General features: G+C 42.7%; 1 protein-coding gene across 1 annotated transcript in view; it reads right to left on the reverse strand.

Annotated features, from left to right (window-relative positions):
* Positions 1–869: 869 nt before the first annotated feature.
* The window catches only part of HS1BP3 (HCLS1 binding protein 3), a gene marked incomplete at its 5' end in the record, with an annotated part of 35,433 nt that continues 19,821 nt past the window's right edge, over positions 870–16,481 (reverse strand). The window contains 3 exons of the mRNA XM_010141202.1: positions 870–1,098; positions 9,690–9,825; positions 10,328–10,479. Of these exons, the coding sequence (XP_010139504.1) occupies positions 870–1,098; positions 9,690–9,825; positions 10,328–10,479 (517 nt within the window). The remainder of the gene's footprint in view (positions 1,099–9,689; positions 9,826–10,327; positions 10,480–16,481) is intronic.

Raw genomic sequence — 16,481 nt, forward strand, 5'->3', positions numbered from 1 at the left:
CAGAGAGCAACTCAGAGTTCCTCTGTTAGAGCACCTGCACTGAATCACCTCCTGGAGAAATCTCTTTCTCTCCACTAACTCTTGTGGAAGCCCAGGAAGACTTGGGTGGAAAAAATTAGCCCTTGTGAATCTTCAAATCCTATTATCACAGAGTAGCTCAACTTGGAAGGGGTGCATAAGGATCATCGAGTAGGTTCACAAGAGTCCTAGAGCATTCAAACCTCCTACACACTGCAGCTTCCACAGATGTCTGGAGCTGTACTCTCAGCCATCTTCAGCCGTTGGCTCTTCTCCCCAGGGGCTAGAGTTGCATAGTGTCTGGTGTTTGCAGCCCTACGAGTTCTCTTGCAAGTTAGCATTTGTGCAGCCACAAACGGAGCAAATTGTCAGGCCAAGCTGGGATTTTAGTGTTACTTTGAACTACAGAGGAACTGTTACTTACACTGAGCAGTTCCTGTTTTCCAGACCTGAAATACACTGTCTAAAATGACAGGAACAGCATCCTGTCCTGCCTCAGATGAGGACACTGTTCACAGTTGCTATGTGTGCACATGTTTACCATTTTCAATCAGGACTAAACTGGCCGAAGCTGTACTATGTTGGTACTAGAACAGTAGCAGACAATCTGTAGCACTATGTCCTTGTCTGCATTCCCTGTGAAACCCTGAAAATCTAAGGCAACATTATATCAAAAATGCACTGTTTTGAAAACATCATGTCAAGTCTCGGCTAGTCAAACTTGCTGCTCGCTCTATCACGGTACACCAATGCGCAGACAGTAGAGACATCAGGTCAACTCCTGCTACTGTCACGAGCTCACTGGGAGTTTGGGTCAAAAAGGCATCATTACATTTTAAAAATACGTATGTTCAAAAAAGACTTGTATCTTGGTTGTTGATAGATTCATTTTCCTGGATATACTGGAGAATGTCCACTTCATTCATTGTCTGAATCCTGTCCTCCTTTGGCTTTGCCAGTGGAGATGAATTAGTGCTCCTGGGGGCAACTGCTGGCTTCTGAGGCAGTGGCGGTTTTGGTGGTACCTTAGGTTTTGGTTTGGAGGTTATGTTCAAGAGTTTCTCTAAATCATCTTCAACTCTGGAATGAAAGGAAAACATCACTAACATCCTGCAAATTTATGAACTGCTTTTTGTTTTGTAAGAAAATGCTATCTTGCAAAATAAAACTTTCTGCAGGAAAGGATCTACTTTGATGAATTTCTCTTTTAGGAAGAGCTTTCCATGAAAGTTTCCATGTTACCAAAATAAAACCTGTATTTTTATAATGTGGTTTTTCAGTTCACCGTACAAGTTAATGAATTTTACAGCACGTTTTCAAATGTCTAAATTAAAAGCAAATTGCAGTTATCAAATGGAAAAAAACTTTATTTTAGTTTGGGGGAAAAAAATGCTTTTGGTTTGCTACAGGATGATTTGCTTCCCAGAAATTCTCATGGGATAGTAAAATTTTTCACATTCAGCTCTGCTTCCTCTTCATCCCCATCCCCCAAGGCTGAGACTGAACATCCCCCATGCTCAGTCATGAGAAACTGCAAAAACTAGTGGCTTTAAAAATATTGTGTTCACATTTGCTTCCAAGAAACTGAAAAAGTTTTGTATCTGTGACCGAATACAACAACTCTTTTTGGTGACCTTTTCTCCCTATTTCCTAGTTAAATAACCCAAAACCACCTGAAACAGTTAAGGATGTTTTCTACCCGTTTTGTTTGACCTTATCAAGAGACACAGCGTGCTGTGCATGCCCAACTCTGTTCCCACAGGAGGTGTTAAAGAACCTGCGAGAGACCTTATAACAGATTGTCTAGTGACGCCAAGAGGTACCTGCCTTTGGAAAGCGAGTATGTGGAGGAAAGGGAAACTAGGTTGTGACACAACACAGCTCTAAAAGATACAGCAGAAGTGGCACAGTGAGACTTAGCACAGCTAGAGAAGTTTGACAGGCCACAGTAACTTCTGCTCTGAATCAAAACAGCCTCTTGCTTTGGTTCTCTAAGCACAGTAGTCAAACAAAATACCCTAAGGAGCTGTTCATTTCCCAAATAATGGTTTAGCAGTCAAAACCCAGCCAGCAATCCATGCAGATCATCAGCTGTGCAACGACCAGCCACAGAAGTGAAGCCTCTGATAAAATGTGTACCTCATAAATGCTTACCAAATACACAGCTTGCAAAAGGCTCCACCTCTAACTAGCATAGAAAGCTAAAGCACACAAGAAATGCAAGCAAAACCTTTTACATGGGGGACCAGGAGCCAAAGACCAAGGGGAACAGTAGTTTTGTAATATGTGGGTAACTCCCTGCCAGACCCCAGCTCTAGTGTGATACATGTACTCTACAGCCGTACCATCTTAGGCAGCAACATGATTTAACAGTTTGTTTGCTTCTAAGCACTGTTGTAAGAACTGTTTTTACCAAACGTTCCTATCGACTGCATCAGCCCATTAGGCTGCAACAGTGCCAGCAGTGAACACCCCTCGGCCACAGCCAAAGGGTAACCAGACAGGCAAGCTACAAATGAACTAGGAGACAAAATTAAGGTACAGGAGGTACTCCAAAGGGACTTGAATTTTTGTTGGTGCTAAAATTCCCTTCAAATAGTCTTGCTCAGCTCACCCTTAGAGGACTTGTGAGAATAAGACAGTCTGGTCAAGTGATTCTTAAACAAGAAGGGAGTTGGCAGCACATGTGCAGCCCATCCTCTCCCTTGGTCTCTGCTAGAGCACTACATAAAGAGGTGGCACAGTCCCTCCATCCCATCTCTGTTGGTCACAGCACCCGTAACTATCTCAAGGCAAATGGCAAGAAGCAAACGGAGATGTGACTAAGGGAACAGACAACAGCTGTTTCTGGAAGGATTCTCTGAAGCTTCTCATTTGAGCCCCAGGTGACAAGAAGGGATTTGATGGAGCAGGTCTCCAGCAGCTCCGCTCACTGGAACAGGCCATCATACAGGGAGTCTAAGGAAGGGGCCTTTTTAGTTTCTTTTTCTAGAAGGCCAATAGGCAGGCATTTCCTGGAGCATGAATGTCAGATATTTTTTGGTCCTTTCCCTCATTTGTCTTTTATAATCTGTATCTTCCCCACTGCCCAAGAATGAGGCTGTCTTGGTGGGGAGAGTGTTAATCCAGACCCCGCGAAGCCACTGGGATAACTTTTGTGGACTAAATGGGACTGTGATTTCTCCTTTTCTCTCTTTGTTCACCAGTAGCCCTAAAAGAGAGACTGTAAATGCCGATACCACACAGCAAAGCGATTGGTGGGGCCTTCTGCAGTTAAAGTAAAGCTGAACTCTTTCCTAATCTGGGAAGCAGCTGGTGAGGGTAACTGGCCAGGACTGTGGGGCACATTTTCTGAATGTTAAAACTACAGGTAAAGAGCTCCAGCACCCTCTGCCAAGGAAACCTCAGCTAAGAAAAGCTGCAGGCTGTCAAGGGTTTCTTTTTTATGTTTGGCCTTAGCTGTGAGGAGTTTTCAACTGTACTGCCCAGGCTGAGACAAACTACACTCACCATGAACAAGGATTAGACAATTTTCTGCTGTATAGAGGGTCAGACACCTTTAAGATAAAACCATTCTTGAAGTCAGATCTTTTTGTGACTCTAAAAGGGAATCTGAAAAGGATCGGTTTTAACCAAGGCTAATCTTGTAAAATCAACTGCCCAAACATTGATACCTAAAACTAGGTACTGCCTAAACAGACTAACTGATAGGCAGAGCAGAGCCAACGTCCCAGAGCTCTGCACCTTGAACTCTATTTTGTGGACCCTGTGACATAGCCCACCTAACTTACAAAACACCGTGTCAGTGTATTTCTTTCTCCTGAATTCCTCATCTACAAAGAAGAAATTAATTTAATTTAAGCCCAGGCATTTTTCTTTGCTGCAAACTCCAATATCCAAGAGATATCACACCTGTGATCCCATTGCCAAGACATGTTCTTGTTCTCTTTGCTATGTAATAAACAAAACGTGTTAGGGCTGGTGTTTCTGAAACCCAGCTTTCCACAGCTGATCTGATGCCTCCCTTCTTGGCATAAACAAATACTGAATGAATCAGTGTCCATGTCATAAAAGTTTTGGTCATAAATAACAGAAACCATAATAACCAGATGTACAATACATACATATACAGACAGATCCTGTGGAGGAAGCATGACCTGGAACTAGGTTGCGCTGCCCAGAAGAGACAGCAGTAAGTACAGCTCATTAACCCGATCAGATGGTACAGCTTCCTGAATTCTCTACTCCTGTGTGGCTCTGTATTAATTTCTGTGCTAACCACACCAACAAAACCACTCAGCACAGTCATAAAATACCCCCAAAAGATGCAGTCCAGTAGGTTGTGGGCTGATTCTGGGGGACAGCAGGGTGGGGATTTTTTAGTACTGTGCTTTTAGGCCAGAAGTTCTGCAGGAGATGATTTTTCAAAGTCTGAAGAGGATCATGTAAATCTCCTTTTTTTTTTTTTTGTCATGGATTTTTTCAACACCTTGGTTAGACAGAATTCTTTTATAGAGAACACAGTAGAGAATATGTGGTCTTTGTCTCAAAATCTGCTTTTCAGTGCTGCAGTGCTAGGCAAACCGTTTGATCCACTGCCGTTTGATCATGTGAGACACAACTCTCTTTGGAAAACTAAAGAGGTAAAATGCAAAATGCCTCAGGCAGAGACAGAAACAAGGACTCTATTTCTTGAGAAGCAAATGAATTGTTACAGTGCATAACTACCACCATATTTAACTCCAGGCAAGGAAGAGAAGAAAAAAATCAAGCAACTATTCTGATATAACAAGATTAAAGGAAGAACCTTGCCACCCCCATCTTTTTGTAGACAATCAGGCACAGAATCCATGTAATTAATCATTCTTTAATTAGTGTCCTTCTTTTTTGATAATGGAAAAGCAGTGCCACATTGTTTAGAATTCCTGCCATACTGTTGTGCTGATTCACAGTCTCTGTTGGTGGAAGTTCTCTTTGTTTCCAGACATAGAAAGTAATCAAAACCCTTACTGAAGAAAGGCTGTCACAAAGCCCTATGATACGACTGCTATCATGTGGACTTCAGGAGACTAAATGAGTTCTGACTTGAAGACAGCTGCAGCTGCCATCAGAACATCAACATTTTAGATGCCACTTCTCTGAACTCTATCCTATCTATCTAGTCCAGATCTCTGGGACATGAGTGAGTATGTGTGAGTATACCATCTAGCATGATGGGGGGGAGTGACCTCTGCTCTGCATGAGGAGAATCAGCAATGAAAGCGAGAGACAAAGACTCCCATAATTTGGTAAAGTGTCCAAAAGGATCATGCTCAAACCTAGGTTATGCAAATCACAGCAGTTCTTGCAGAACAGGCTTTTATTTTTCCTTATCTTATTATCAGTGTCTTTATTTTGACTGGTATTAATTCCAAGTACAAGAGATACCTGAATGAAGCCTTGGGGAGAGGAGTAATACCATATATACAACTTGGGAAAAGACTTGCTCCCAAAAACAGGCAGGAAGCATTGAAGTATCTGTTGACCATCACTTCTGCTATGGGCAGTAGAAACAATGTGATGTCTAAAACGGCCTGTGAAAATCATACAGGCTGCAGTTTCACCACAGGAGTGCAAAGCATAGGGGGCTGTGTAGGAGGCATCTCCCCTCCTGCTCCTGGTTTCCCTTGCAATCCATTACAGGTAAATTCATATTGGTACCTTAACAAGAGCCAGGAAATACGTCTGGACACTGGAACATGACAGTCAGTACTGTCGAAACGGTAGAAGAACTACTGGCACCACTTTGGTCTGGGACAGATTAACCCTCCTCCAAAAAACTCCCAGGTACAACTTGGAGCTGGTACAAGTCAGCAGGCAGCTGTCTCCTTGTTCTGCAGCTGGAGAGACTCTAATAACATGGACGCAGCTTGGTGGTGCTGCCCGGCTGAGGGCCCGAGAACAGGCTCACTAGTATGGGTAAGTCCTACATGCATATGCCCACAAGAAGCCCTCTGAGAAAAACAGCCTACTGCTTAGATCATTCACCCAGGAAATGTGTCAATACAATTTCTACAATTTGAACCAGAGAGCTGGTTCAATTTTTTCCCAGCCTGAAGAAGTTCAAACCTCTGTCTCCTGCTTCTCTAGACGGTTACCCAGTCACCAGACGATGGCATAGTTGGGCGGGGAGCGCAGGCAGCTTTTACCCCCAGCTGAAAAAAATGCAAGTAAATTGAGGCAAGACAGCTGAAATCTGCTGACTCTCAAGCCTAGCAAAATCATCTCTTGCTACACTAGGAGACTAGGGCTCTAGGTCTCCTCTCTGCATTATTCTATAGCCCCCATACATGTTCCTGGGGCAGGACAAGAACTTTTGCACAAGTTCTGGAAGGACGTGCCAACACAGTGCTCTACAGGAACCTCTCTGATGTACTGTGACAAACCCAGTGGTAGGGGAGTGCCTGCCTCTGCAATGCCTGTGGTTTCAGTGAGGTAGCTCACCTACTTTCTCCATCACCATCACTTAATATTTGTTGGCAGGCCAAGAAATTAGTAATCCGTAAAAGGCTAGTCAACGGACAGGAAGAGGGAAGGTATTTGTTTGAATGGACGTGGGTATTTTGCCATAAAAATAATTTTTTTGTTACACTTACAAAGCAACTAGTTCTTCTCAAAGCTCAACAGTTGTTAATGTGAAGTAGGTGATTCTATTTAAAAGAGTAATTCTCATTTTATTTGAGCAGGTATCCACAGAGAGCAGAGTCTTCAGTTTGCAATGAGGACGTTTATCATACTCTCTTCTCCCTCATGCTGTGACAAGCACAGCCCACGCACATTTTACAGACTCATTTGTCTCCATAACAGTCTCCTCCTCAAGAGTTACAAGCCACTGCTGGGGATTCACCACTGTGCATACAGCGCTGCTACTGCTACAGCCTCTCAGGCACCATAAAGATCATGAAGGGCATGGTTGCTCCTGTTTCCTGCTCTGAACAGCATCTTTTTCCCATCTTTCCTTTGGAGGAAGAAGGTTCTGCCTTCCTCTGCCTTAGCCAGTGCTCTCCTATCTCTGCCCATGATTCACTGGAAGTACTTTCCAGTAAGTTGGATGCTTCTTGGATCTGCCAATATGCATGTCACGTGTGCAGACCATGTGGTACATGCAAATGTACACTACGTAAGTCAGGAGCTACCTCATCTGCACTATCCAGCTAATCCACCTGTGTACAGTGAACATGTCTAGGTTTCTGGATCTACCACAGACCTGCTGGTGCATCATAGCTCAGGCTGGTCTAAGGTCTTAGACCAAAACGTGGCCAGGCAAATTTTCTCTATGGTTTAACAGAGTATGACCAACAGACCAAGACATTTGCTAGTTTTCCTCTAGTGGCTTAGCCAGCAATAGCCCACTAAAGGAATGGGTTGTCACAGCTCCTGCTTTCATCTGAGGGCTGGGGAGAGATTTCTTCAGTCCACTTTGTGAAAAGAGAGGGATTGTCAGCATCTACAGGGCAAAGGCAAGATTTATTTTTAGATCTCAAAATATGTTCAGGCAACCATGCCAGAGAGACTGCAGGATTCAGCTCATGCTGAACATTTCTTCCTATGACAAAGAGTCACTGCACTGAGAAGAGACTGTGGCACTGCTCTGTAAGAACATGTAACACTGGTCTGGTGGAAGGGAAGGTGGGAGATGATTCAAATGCTGCCTCTACATTTATAAGATCTGACAGTTCAGCTTTCAGCGGAAAACAAAGGCCACTGTGCATAACCACTTGAGTAAGTTCAACCACAGGATTCCAGGTGACTGCAATGAATTTACATAGAGATGGGGTGAAATATTCTACTAAAACCAGCACTGCCACTCCTCTTCCCCCTTTAAACAGCTTCTCCTTTACCCACAATGGCCTCATTCTGTCCACCAGCTCTTTATGATGCACAGATATTGCTGTGAACTAGATTTATCAGCAGGATTTCAGAGGGTGTTAGGCACCTGAACAGGTCAATGGATCCTGACCCATCTGCCTGTACTTCTTGCACAGCCAGGATTTGCCTTTGGATTCCCATAGCAACTTTCCCACTGGACCACTGGCACAATTTTCTGCTTCATTACGTGTATTCATTTCCAATCGGACTTTGATGACTTGTCAACTACTGAAAGTCCTGCGACAATTCAAGAATAAATGAAAACTACCGGAATTTAAAATAAATGGAATCCTTTCCCATGGGTTTCCATTACCATCTGGGTGTGCTGCTAAATACATGATCCACCATACAATGGACCAAAAAGTACAGTCCACTGGTCTTGGAGCAGACTTCAGAGACCTTTCTCTGCCACAGAGGAAGAGAAAACATATCATCCAAAGGGCATGGACATGATCAAGAAAAAAGCTCTCTCCACAAGCGGATAATAATGCAAGGACTGCATTGAAACAGACACTTCATTTCCAGCTGTATGAAAAATCTGGATCAAGCGCTTTATGATGAGATTGCTAGCAGAGAAGAAAGCAAACATGAAAATACTGCAAACATGAAAATACTGCAAACATGTACGAGTTTGCTCCCAATATGCCACAGCACTAAATCAGGTCATGCTCCGCCCCATCAGCTTCTATAAACATCAGGTGGGCTGTCAGAATGTAATGCGAGATGGCACCCAACCTGATTTAACCTTTGTTTAAATCAAGCCAGTTATCACTGCTGAGATAGCTGGCACTTTTGCATGCGTAGAGAGCTACAGCTGCAAAACCACCTGTTTCAGGAGAGATTTGAAACCACACACAGATTCTCTCCCCTGGGTTTAGTACCTGTTGCAGAAATCATGCATCCTAGCAGGAGCTGGCTGGCAAGAATTAGCACTGGAAGCAGGTTGGCCTCATCATTTCAATGCCAGCCTGAGATCCAGAAGACATGAATTTGACTCTTTACTGCAGCAGAGATGCAGGGTGATGCTGGTCTCTCTGAGCACTGGCACCCTGCTTGATCTCTTGAGGATTATCAGTGCAGGCAAACTAGCCTCATGAGAGAGATGTCAGGAATAAACCACAATATATGTTTATATTATATGTTCCAGTGCTACACTATCAAGGGGGCAGGTAAGTTTAAGAGCAAATACATTACTCCCTCCTGTAACTCTGAGCTCCATCCCTCCTTTCCACTAGATTAAAAATTAAATGCAAGGTGATAAAATTTTAATGAGGGTCCTTTGCAGCTGTGAAGGTACGCACAGGATTCCTCCTGGAAGTGCGTACAGAGATGCGTGAGCCACCAGTAGAAAATCACCCCTCCTGTGGCAAAAGCCCCTGATTTTACCTCACTGAAGCTGATTTCCTCTTTGGTTTTGGGCTTTGTTTCTCACTTTTCATAATGGAGGTCTGTTTTCACCCCCTGTGGATTGCTTGCAGAAAGCAGAATTGTCATGTTAGAAAATAAGATCTAGATGGCATGCCTTGGGCCTTTGAGACCCTTCCTTTGGAGTCACCTTCACCCTACCTTTCTCAAAGGGTCTTCCTAGTTTGCTTTTTAACGTGTTTGATTACCAAGCTCCAATGACACATATCTTACCTTTTATTTGTAAGCACAAGTACTGATTCACAGTTATCATTCAAAGTATTTAAGCTTTGCCCTCAAAAGAGGTCTAAAAACCTCCTCAAATCCCCTTCACACTACATGACATTTGAGATATGTACCTCAGCAGTTCCTCAGTGTCTTCCTCAGGACCCGTGTTGAGCACAAACTCCCTGTTCTTACAGGCAGCTGGCAGCAGTAATGAGTCACCCAGTCTTACCACCCCACCAAGCTCTGGATCTTCAAATAATTTCAGATCTAGAGAGGGAAATCAGAAAACACTGTAGTTAAATCATACTACGTAACACAACACCTGCATTAACACTAGCTAGTAAAATCTGGCTACTGGACTGAAAAAAAAGATCATGTAGACAATTTTTTTTTTAATAAGGACTTCCACTCCACAAAGTACAGTGATAATCTGCACTCTCAGGACATAGTAAGCCTGCTTTCTTCTTGCACTCAAAAGTAGGTTACATTACTCTTGTTAGTGTGGCATGAGTGTCTGTGGGACAGCCAGCTCCCACAGACCTATAATATCCCAACCCAAAACATCAACAGTAAACAGCTATTGGTCTACAGGTCTTATTTATTCTTTCTGAATGATTCTAGATGCTTCTGTGCCAGCTGAAGATTTGCCCTAACATTCCCAAGTCGTTATTTATACTGTATGCTTTATATCACTGCATTGTAAAAGCTTGGTTATACACATGCTTTAGATAAAATAATCTGTGTATATACAAATATAGAATGGATTTACTCTCTTTCATCTTCTTCCTGGGACCAGCTGACGAGAAATCTTTTTCTGGGCCAAAGAGTCCTTCATCTGGATCTACTTCTGCTTCAAAAATGGTTAATTTGGGCTTCTCTTTCTTGGTTGGAGGAGCAGATGCCTTCTTTGTTTTTTTAGTTCTAAAATATGAGACAAGAAAGTCAGCTGAAATTCTTCATTTAACAAGAAAGATTTATGGCTAGAAAGTCTCATAAACTGAAAAATAGATGGAGGCTGGGAAAGGATTAGGTATAAAGTCATCTGTAAGTCACTGGCAAGACAAGGATATTAAGCTGGAGGGACTGTTGGCCTGACATACTCTACCTATACTCATGTTTTGCATTCTTAACAACTATTAAGGAACCCAATGAGAACTAGGAGAGCAGATCTAACAATGCTGTACTGTGCAAATTACTACTCAGTCACAGTTTTAAGCAGTTTTACTAGTCCCACACAGAAAGCTTGAACTAAGACAGACCAGTTCCAGCAACACTGCCTCAGACAGACAGAAAAGGGATGGCTTGAAACACAAAGTGTAGTTTGGACCATGGCACTGTTCCCTTTGGACGGGTTTTTAAAAATCCTTTTGGCTCCATTTCCTTGCTAGTCCCTTTTGTGGTCTTTGACAGCTGCATACTCCTTTCAAAAAGCTGTTGGACACTTCCCTCAGCATCCCCAGAAGAGACATGATATGAAGACTACATCACCTTTAAGTTGAAGCAAGCAGGGACTGGAAGATATTTGGTTGGACAGGGTGATATTTACAGAAATTTACAAATGTCACTCGGTACTTTCTTGAACCAAGGCTAGGATTAACTTCCTCTAAATTTAGTCTAAAAATTTGAGAGCCAGACAAAGCTAATTTTTAGGCTTCTTCTCTACTCAGTGGAAAGAGACACACATCTCCACAGGATAATTAATCCTATCTGTTTTGAACACTGATACTTGGATGCAATAAATCTTTGAAGATCTCCTCCTCTCCCCACTGGCTGGAGAAGGAAGCTAAAAGCTAGTCTGGATTAGAGGTCTCACTTGCACTTGGTTTAAACAAGGAGAGCTGAATCCCCGTCATGGGAAATTGGAATGAAAAGCATGTGTCTCTTGCTCTCAGGCCCAGGAGTCACAATCCAGTTGAAGATACAAAGCAGCTTTTACAGTACGGCAGCTTGAGTTATGAGGAAAACCAGATGGCATAAAAAGGAAAAATTGGAGAACAGGACAAAAACCTTTGGGTGAAAAGTCCCATTCAAACTAAGCTGAAAGGGAAGCATTCCTTAGGACAGCATGTCCTTCCTAAGAAACTGCCATTTTTCAGAGATCTTTCAGCAGTCATGGCCTTGCAATTTCTAAGGTAGCCCCTTTGAATGCCTCTTACAATGCAAGATGTGATCTTCTCCTTTGCAGAGAACAGATCAGGTTACAGCCTAGAGCAAATCCAATTATCAGTACTTAACACGCCAGTCATCAAAAACTAAGAACAAGGTCAAAAGATTACACATACATTCCAACTACATTAAAGAATCGTGTAAAATTCTCTTCTGATTGCAGCTGCACACAAAAGAGTGGAGTCCAGCTACTCATGGTTACTTTCAGAAGTTTATTGTCACCAAAATAGAACTCGTGGATGATACTACCTTGCTGCCACCACTTCGTCTCTTAGCAACGGGAAATGCTGCACTTGAGGCCTAACAGCGAGTCCTATGTAACACTGGCATTATTTGGAAATATACCCTATTCGATACACTAAAGGTATCTGCAGTTGTCAGCAATGAATTTACTGAGCTATTTGTGATACAAACCTTCTTTTTAGAGCAGGAGAAAATTCCATGACTTTGTTTTTTTGTTTTTGTTTTTGCATTTATATTCAAAATGGATACACCCTGAGTGACTTCTGACTTTGAGCTACTTTTGAAAGTTCAGCTCCAAGGAACTGCCTCAAACTGAAGCATTTGTAAAAGAGCCTTCTCCAAAAACCTGACAAAACGTAAAGTTATACTACATACAAGCCAGACAGCTTTCACCCAGGACTTCTACACAAACTCCAATTCATTGCTTTATTAACTGTGGTAAGAAATCTATCACTCAAATGAACTTATATATTAAAGGAAAAGGTAAAAAATGAGAGCCATTAAATTGAACAACAAAACCAGAAGAACAGTAAGACTGAGTCTTTCAGAGCTGACAGACTGATTAAAAATTGAATCAGTAGACACAAATGAATCCTATCTACTGGGGAAGGAGCAACTTTTATTTGTATAATTCATGCCTTGCAACGTATTCTTTGAGAAGTCAATGACAATAAGATGAGAATTTGCCAACCCGCAGAATGCCAAAAAGTCTTTGACAAGATTCCTTGTCCATTCAGGGGTTTATAACAGCTCGCCTGATGCCTAAGAGCCTGTTATGCCACAGGTACTTAAAATCACGGGCCAATACATTTTCAAGCAACAGGTCTCCACCCCAGTGAAGTTAACAAGGAGTTTACTAATAGTTAGCTGAAGTATTTGCAGCACAGAGTACCAGAATGGTAGGAAACACCAAAGAAAGGGAAGAGAATCATAAAGAGCATCATAAAGATCAGCACATAAACCAAAATTAATTAAACAGGAAGGTCCTGGTCGTAACCTCTGTTTAGTCTAGCCATCAAACCAGCCCATTTACACTGGCTCACTGTCTGTTTTGCAGGGGACTCCATTTGAAGTTACAGGGCATGGGGCCAAACCCACAGGGCTTGACTGCTACCAGTAGGAACATGAGGAAGTTGTTTTTCTGCCTTCAAGTTGTTTCCCTTCACTACCCTTCTAAGGAAACCACAGTTGGACTGCCAAGTAATTCCAGCATATCCATACAGGGACTCTGTTGAGGTCAGTCTCTAACTGGAAAACAGGATTCCCACGGTTCTGCATTTAGCTGTGCCAGCCCAAGCTGTGCACTGCTGAACAGAGGTTAATGGATGAGAAAGGGTGTGTAAGAAGTTTTGGAGCCTGTCTGAAGTTCTGGTTTTGCAATCAGCTTCAGCTGGCCTGAGTGTGTGTCTGCCTGCCCACTCCTCTCTCTCTATAGTCCTGTCACCTCCCCATAAGCAGGGGACCAGGGCTTAGCCAGACCTGAGCTGATTGTGAAGCCACATGCTGCTAAGCGTGCAGAGGAGAAGCTGCAAAGATAGTTAATTCAATGATCATGATGTGTCAGGGTGCAGTAAACTGCTGTAGGGATGCAGAGGCTTTTGGGAAGACAGAAATAAAGCAACATTTTGTCCCCCAAAGTATTACTGTACTCAAGCCCTGCACCTCATTAGCACCTTTTTCACACTCATGACCTTGGCATATGACATTTTGAAACTACCTGGATCCAGCTGTCAGAAGATGACCCATGTCATTGCTATTTCTTTGTTGCTGAAACAAGCGAACCTTGCAACATTCCTCTAGTGAATTTTAAAAATCTTAACAAACACCAAACCAGTCCTAAAGATGATGTACCCTTTGTTCAGCTGAACCTATTTACCCAATTGAGCTCACTGACGTCTATACATGAAGTGCTGTCAGAACGACTCAAATAACAGTGCTCTCTTCAGCTCTGAGTCTAAAAGGAGTCAAACTGCCTCGTGACTGTAGATAAAGACTAGCTGTCTAATGGACATGGACCAAAAGTGTACGATCTACGAATCCACCTAGTCAGGCTGCTTGCACACTTGCAAATCCAGCTGAGACTCCTGGCTCCCAAATGATTCTCAAATCACCCATGAAAATGTCAACATGCAGAATGTCTCCATGCAGAAGACACTCACTTTCAAACCTAACCTGTTTTGTGAGAGCAATTCTCACGTTATTGGTTACCCACACAATGTAGGTCACTTGTTTGGCAGCCTCCATGTCTCACTGGCTCATCAGTAATGCAGAAAAGCTTTCTGGTCAGCTGTAAAAAACAGCAACAAGGATGACTAAGACACCCCAAAGTCAGAAGATTTCCAGGTGTGTATGTGTGATAGCTCTATTTTGAGACACTGCATCTCCAGACCTAACACTTGGTGACACATGGCTTAAATCAAAGGGCATGTCTACTGTGCTCAGTACAGACAGGAGCCTCTAGATCATGCTCATTACTGGGTTAAAATAATGCATTGTAGTTATTCAGAGTAAGTGTAATCTCAGCACACAGAAGTAAGTTTTCAGAACTTCAAATGCTGGAAATATGACCATCTCTTATGGAAAAAAGATGATGCTCCAGGAAAGGCATGTTCCAGTAATACATAAAAAAAGACATCTTCAGAATTTTTCATATCCACATTTTAGTTATCCATGGGACTTCACATAGAAAGAGTTCACTGATATAAATGGACACCCCAACTCCCGCAAATCTGCGTTCAGGCGTGAACAAAAGAACTACTGCTAATACAGCAGCAATATTAGCACATCTTCCAAAAAACAAAGAACCCATACACTAGTTCATGCAGAAAACAAAATGTCATCTGCCGCTTTCTTTTAATTCAACGGTGCTCATTTTCTGAAGCCGCCTGACAATAAGAGACAGGACAAAAGGGGTCATTCTCATCCGCTTTGGGCAAGGGATGCCGAATAGAAATTCTGAGCCCGTCAGCTCAACACAGCCTGACTGCTGAGCATTAAGCAACCATGACAAGTGCTGGCCACAAGGATATTTTGCCTCAAACAGAAATGTTTTTCTTGTGCACATCATAGTAACTTACAGTGTTTTAAATGGCCCTGGCATGCTCCAAAATAAGATAATGCATAATCAATGGAATAAATCTCCTATTAGAAACCTTCTGGAAGAAGAGCATTCGTTTGCAGGCAAAGTTTCTCCTGCTGCAACCCCCAGATTAGGCCAGCCTTGGACTATTGCTCCAGCAGAGTAACAGATGGGGAGAAAGCCTGGAGGACTAAATTGTCAAGAGTTCAGCTCCCATCTAAGGACCTGTGTTTATGGTGAGATTTTTCTGAAGGGCTCAGCACTCAAGAGTACCTGTTCTGCCTAACAGAAGCCAAGCTGGTTTTGTAATCTGTCCTTCAGCTTTCTGATTATATCCTTTTTCAATGTAAACTGAACACAGACAACAAGACCACAGATGGACAGCTACTGTCTAGCATACAGCTCATTAGCAATAATCACAACAGAGAAACAGTTCCTAAAAAGTTTTCAACTAAATAACTAATAAAGCACACAGGCACTCATACGCCTGGCAAGCGAACAAAGGTTACAGAGCAAATTGCAAAGAAAGAAAATTCACATAAAAGAAATTTCTTTATCATTTTCCTTTGATTTTCTAGACCAAACCAGAATGTAAGACTTGCTGAAACTAGTTAAGGACAACAAAGACAAGTTTCAAATTATAATAATAACTAAATTAAACCACAGCAAGAACACTGGTCCAGAACACAACAGGCATAATAAAGCTACCAATAATCATAGAATCATCTGCTTGGAAGATACCTTTAAGATCATCAAGTCAAACCGTTCAAAACAATGATGTGAAGAAGCCAAAAATACTCACTAATATTTTGGGTTTCATCTGCAAAGCAACAGAACGATATTTTATTACACTCACGTTAATGATGCTCATTTTCAAATATCCAATACACAGAATCACAGAAGCACAGAATCATCTGGGTGGAAGAGACCTTTAAGATCATGGAGCCCAACTGCTCACCCTCTACTACCAGAGTCCCTAAACCATATCCCTCAGCACCACATCTACACAACTCCACCACCTCCCCGGGCAGCCTGTTCCAGTGCTTCAAACCCTCTCTGTAAATAAGTTCTTCTTGATATTTAACCTAGATCTTCCCTGTCGCAACTTAAGGTCATTTGTAACATGGGAGAAGAGACCAAACCCCACCTCCCTACAACCTCCTTTCAGGTACTTGTAGAGAGTCTCCCCGCAGCCTCCTCTTCTCCAGACTAAACAATCCCAGGTCCCTCAGCCGCTCCTCATAAGACAAGTTCTCTAAATCCTTCACTAGTTTCGTTGCCCTTCTCTGGACATGCTCCAGCACCTCAGTGTCCTTGAAGTGAGAGGCCCAGAACTGTACACAGTACTCAAGGTGTGACCTCACCAGTGCCGAGTACAGGGGGACAATCACTTCCCTGCTCCTGCTGGCCACACTAGTGCTGATACAAGCCAGGA

Source organism: Buceros rhinoceros, unplaced genomic scaffold, assembly GCF_000710305.1.
Source record: "Buceros rhinoceros silvestris isolate BGI_N320 unplaced genomic scaffold, ASM71030v1 scaffold11600, whole genome shotgun sequence".
Lineage (NCBI taxonomy): Eukaryota > Metazoa > Chordata > Aves > Bucerotiformes > Bucerotidae > Buceros > Buceros rhinoceros.